This window comes from Nestor notabilis, unplaced genomic scaffold, assembly GCF_000696875.1.
Source record: "Nestor notabilis isolate BGI_N333 unplaced genomic scaffold, ASM69687v1 scaffold524, whole genome shotgun sequence".
In the NCBI taxonomy this organism is placed as follows: domain Eukaryota; kingdom Metazoa; phylum Chordata; class Aves; order Psittaciformes; family Psittacidae; genus Nestor; species Nestor notabilis.
The window spans coordinates 161,685-167,124 of NW_009925826.1; the positions used below are offsets into that span (position 1 = coordinate 161,685).

Below are 5,440 nucleotides of genomic sequence, written 5' to 3' on the forward strand. Positions count from 1 at the left end.
CATATTCCAATGGGAATATGCTTTCCGTAATTTGGAAGATAATGCCAAAGAACTCCAGCATCAGCAAAGCTCATGAGAAAAGATAATCTCTAACTTGCTATGCAGTAAGTCTGTTTTAAGAGCCTGCAGTTCAAAGTGAATACTACCTTTCTACCAATCACAATTTACCTTTAACAGAAGAGGGGAACACTATCTCTGGGAGTCAAGAGGTGATTTCTGTTCTGGTTTAACTGTTACTTTTAAATGACTTTTCTGAATTGCATGGAAGTTTGAAATGCTAGCCTGACCCACAGGAGGTAGCTAGCGCTGAAGCAAGGCAGTCAAAAGCACAGTCAGCAACTGCATGCTGTGGGCTACTTTGTCAATGGGGTATGTGGCATAAGTGGGGGACACTGTCTGCTCAGAGGACGACTGCACCCTCCCTCGCATGGTGGGAGGTTTTCAACTTCTGCAGTCTCCAGAGAGGATGAACAGAGAGTGAGCCTTGCACCTCCCCTGCTGTTCTCAGCTCTGCCAAATACCAGAGCTTCCTAAAAACATTTAAAACTACAGAACAGAAAACAGCTTGGCACCAGTTCCACAGACAAGGATCTAGGATTGCAGCTGACCAAAACTACACAATGTTATACTGCAAGAAGCAAACACTACACAAACATGGCCTGTGAGACAGATGAGCACTCAGCCAGAGGGAGGCCTGGACTGGCCAGTTTGGACACTGCAGGGAAGATGCACTAATCATCCGGAGAGATCTCAAAGAATATGAAAGTTACCAGAGGTCTAGAAAACATGACCTAGGAGGAAAGACTAAGTTGTATTAGGAAAAGTTTTCTAATGTTTCAGCTAATTAATCACCAAACTGTCCAACCCAGAAAGGCAGAATGTCAACTACTGCAGATAGCAATAGCATTGACATCTACCAGGACTGACACCACTACACAGCCTGTTCTCCCTAGGGCCTGGCAGAGAGGGGCTTTGTAGCCCTACATCCTCTCGTTAGTGTCAAGATTTAGGTTATTATGTGAAAACGAATGTTGACAAGTTCTGTTTCATGACAAAATAACTATGCTGTAACAAAATCTTCCTAGAAGTTTACCAGCCCAAGATACAAAAGCTTCAGTCACCACTTACCTGGCTGATTGGTGGTGTCAGAAAAAGATAAATGCACCTTTCTGAGGCTTATCACAAGTAAAGAACATTTTACATAGCAAGGCACTCTTGAGGAGGTTCCTCACAGCCCTACTGCCTGCACAGGACTCACAGTTATATATGCATGTGCTCAGACCCTCGGTGGCATACAGGTCCAAAGCCATCTCAAAAATGACTTCAGATTATCACTCAAGTGGATATGCTAATGCTGCAGATCTTAACAGACCATCCCAAATTAAGAAAATTACAGCTTTACACTACCAGTAACATAAGCACTATTAGAGCACATACAGTCCAATGTCAACGACTGAAGTCAGGACAATTTGACGCAGGCCAAGAAAAATCTAATTCTCTTGCCCCAGTGAAAACAAGCTTATGGATGGAAAGCTCATGATTTAGCAACTGTTTTAAGAATGTAAACGTTATTATGCCCTGAGGAATGGCAGCTATTCACTAGAATTATACTTCTATATCTACCTTGCCTTAAAAAGCTGTTCAAATGCCCTTAAGCCGTCTGGAAGAGAACAGCACCCAGCTCCACATACACAAGTCTGGACTGCATGCAGTGTTATTCTCAGCAGCTTAAGTCATATGTTCAAATATTTGGCATTTATTCATGTACCCCCTACACAAAGGTCCTGCCAAGACCACACTAGAGACATCTACAGTGGCTGGCCAGCCTCAAGAGACGTTCACAACTGTACCAAACACTGTAATCTCACGGTCGCGAATGCACTGAACAGAGGAGCTGCACAAAGAATTAAAATGTGATGCAGTAATTTTCTAAACCAATGCAAACACTGTTGGCTCCCTCTGGTGCTAAATATACTGTAGTGTTACATACTAAACACCAGAGAAGTAAGGCAACGATATAATCCAATTATTCTGTACAGTAGGTGACAGACATTCTAGTAATAAGTGTTACAGCAGCAGATTTCCTCTTGCAGACAAAATCCTTAAGTCCTTATTCACAGCCTGTACCAACAGTTCTTACGTAGAGAAAACAAGACACATACCTCGAAGAAATGATATAGTGATCCCATACACACACACACCAGGCTCCCTTCCTCATACCATGTTTTGGCTTCCTAAAAGTACAGTTTCCATCTCATTTTGTAAGAGAAGGCTTAAAATACATTCTTAGGCTCTAATTCATTAGATTGGCAGTGATTCCTACAGTAGTTTTAAAAACCTAACCCAAACCCTCCTTTAAACCCACCAATTTACGCTACAGTGTACATTTATACTTTAAAATATGCCTTTGCTATGCTGGACAGAATACACAACTCAAATCTTTTTAACTAATCTATTATTAAACCTGCTGTTCAACACAGTGTACAGAATAAAAATCAACTCACTTCTTGTAGTCAGAGATGCAAGTGCCTGTTTGGGTTTTTTAAACACTTTATTCACAGCTTTGAACTTCCAGTGACATACCAAAGTACCCAAGTATGATGACTTGCATTGTAAGCATTATTCCTTGAATCGTTGCATCATTTTTAACAGCTATTTGAAACTTGCTTGCAGCTGTTCCAAACTGCTAGGTTTCCTTGCAAAGCAAGGAAGTTTAAAAATCTAATCCGGAAGTGCTGGATTTTTGTTGCTTTTTTATCATCGTGTGGGAAGAAGGGAAGCAGGCAACAGGTTTCTCTTTCCTTCCCCTGTGCCTCCTCCCTTTCTCAACAAGATAAAGGTAGAACAGTTGAAGGATACTGCCCCACACAGAGCCTCCATTTCCTACTTATCAATAGATTTAAGCACTGCCATGCAGAACAAGGTGTGTGGTGTGATGTTGATCTCCTCCACCCCCTGGATTAGCAGCGTCCCACTGTAATTCCCAATAGAAGAGGGCTTAACCTTAAAAAAACTGGGTAATGTCCCTGTGGTTGAAAGCAAGGCTGGTGACAAGGGCAAGAGAAAGGTGTTCCTGGTATGCTTCTTTTCATCCAGCTGTTCCTTGTACCCGTCAGCAGCAAACAGCTGGGGCTGGAGCACCATGCTGGATGCTAACCTGCTCCAACAGCTTCCAGACAGCAGGAAGTTAACCCAACTCTCCCAAGCTTCAGTCCAGCCAGAATTAAAGAAGTCTTGCAGGCATCCTCCAGTTACCAGTTTGTAAATTCACCATGAGATATGGCTTAGGGAAACTACACCTTTTAAAGCTCCATGAAAACCCCAGGTACCAAAGGATCTTCCCAGCAAACACCTACTACCAAACCTCAGTCAACAAAAGAATCACTCCTCCACTTCCTGAAAGCATAAATTCTGTAAGTTAACTACCACCATAGTGAATTCTAATTAACCACACTTAAGCAAACTTTGTATTTTTATTTTAGGTCACCATTTCCAAATAAATTCAAATTCTGAAAAGAAGTTTATAAGCACAGGAAGACCAGGAGTTGGAAGACTAAGCTTTACTCTCAAACATCATCTTGACTCTCAGTGCAAGGCCTGTGTCCCCAAATGTTAAATATAGGTAATATCAATTTTTTCCTTCATTTGCCTTGAAGAAAGGCAGTATTCACACTTAAGTCTTATTAATACCCACCTAGTAAGAAATATGACACCAGTGCTTTATTGTGGAGCTCTGTTTGTAAGTATCGAGTAATGCTAGCAGGCAACTAGGTTACAAGCTGTCACTTCAGAAACTTCACCCTTGACTGTAAACACATTTCCAGGGTGAAAAGAATAATGTGAACTGCCATTTTAGTTGCCACCACATAACAAGCCTTCATGTAGAGTGCAGAGGATGATATGCTCAGCACAGGCACCAAAGACTGCTGCTACAAGTACTTCCAAATGCTGCTCACAGGTTGGGCCCCAAGAGGTGGGCTGCAGGTTATACAGCATTAATAGGGATATAGCAAGCCTGAAAAAAACCACTGTAATTTAGACAGCCTTTAAGAAGCTGATCAAAAGGCTCTGACAGAGGAGATCTAAGCAACAGTTAAAGGGTATTTCCATTTTAAGTGCTTATCCCCTTGGGAGATTATCACCTCTGCAGGAGGGCTGGCAGAGTGGGAGGGTGTGCCCATGCCTCAGCCCCTGCAGCTCCTACCTTTGCATACCATCTTCAGCTGCAGAGGCAGGTAAATCCACACTAATACGTCCCATCAAACTGGGGAAGCCGATGCCAAGCATCATCACTACAGTCACAGCAGAGTTGCTGGCCAGGTTGCTAGGGGACAGAAACATCTTAGACTACTGCAGTTCCTTGCTCTGTTGCAATAGAGGAAGGAAGAGATCTTGCACAAGCATAACCCTCCTCATCCCAAAGTAAATTAAGACAAAATTGTTTATCTCCACCCATTAAAAGAAAGGAACTGCTACATGAAGTATAAAAACATTCAAAGTGGATGCCCAACATTCCTGTGATCAACACACGCCTGCTTTGTACAGCTCTCCTCATGCTGTGGAGCAAACTATCAATAAGAGGACACAACTATTTCAAGATCAACCACTCTTCTCTCAGCCATGAGCTAAGAGTTTATTACTGAAACACAGACTGAGCCAAATGATACTTATGTCAAATATATAAGTGCCCTTCTTAAATGTCCTACATTCAAACTCTGCAGGTCCTAATGACATCTACTAATTTGGTGTGACCTTCATTAAGCTCAAGCCCTTTATTAAAAGCACATTTTCTGGGTTAAGGCCTCATTTTATCCAAACATCAGGAACTCCTACGAGGATTAGCTCCCACGTATTTTTGTATAAATATTTCCTGGATTGGAACCTAGCAACTTTCCTGAGTAAGCACCTCTCCTGCAAGTCAGTTTCGACATCATAGCTTTTACATCATCTGATCAGTGCAGCAGGAGCTCTAAGCAGGTTACTCACCGATCGATCACAATCTCTTTCTGTCTTAGCAGCCCCTCTTTAATTTTCATTAGAGATTCCCAGTTGCTGAAGTCCTGATAGTTGGTAGGTGGGTAACTCTGACGAGATGTTCCAGTTGGAACCTGCATAAAGCAATTGTAGAATTAGCCTCCAAAACAACAGAGGTAAATAATACCCTAGATAACTGGGCATTTACAAAGCAGTTTGCTGTTTCAGAAACCTTACAATTATTTTTCAGTTTAATGCACATTTGCTTTATGTAAAACAATCTTATTTAAACAAGTTTTTTGAAATGAACTTCGGCCCAGTGTCAGTGATTTAAAACTTATCATTTCTCTAGTGAAGAATTCATAGCTCTGAAAGCAGTTTGAGATGAAAAGCTCATTTAGAATTTAAGTACGTAATTACAACAAACATCACAAAATGTTCAGATTATGCTGCAATTCTTGTAGCA

At 41.6% G+C, this 5,440-nt stretch overlaps 1 protein-coding gene across 1 annotated transcript in view; it reads right to left on the reverse strand.

The window, feature by feature from the left end:
* CEP85L (centrosomal protein 85kDa-like) overlaps nt 1-5,114 on the reverse strand; it is a 27,550-nt gene extending 22,436 nt beyond the window's left edge. Inside the window, exon 1 of the mRNA XM_010013209.1 lies at nt 4,987-5,114. Coding sequence (XP_010011511.1) covers nt 4,987-5,114 — 128 coding nt within the window. The remainder of the gene's footprint in view (nt 1-4,986) is intronic.
* Nucleotides 5,115-5,440: the final 326 nt, after the last annotated feature.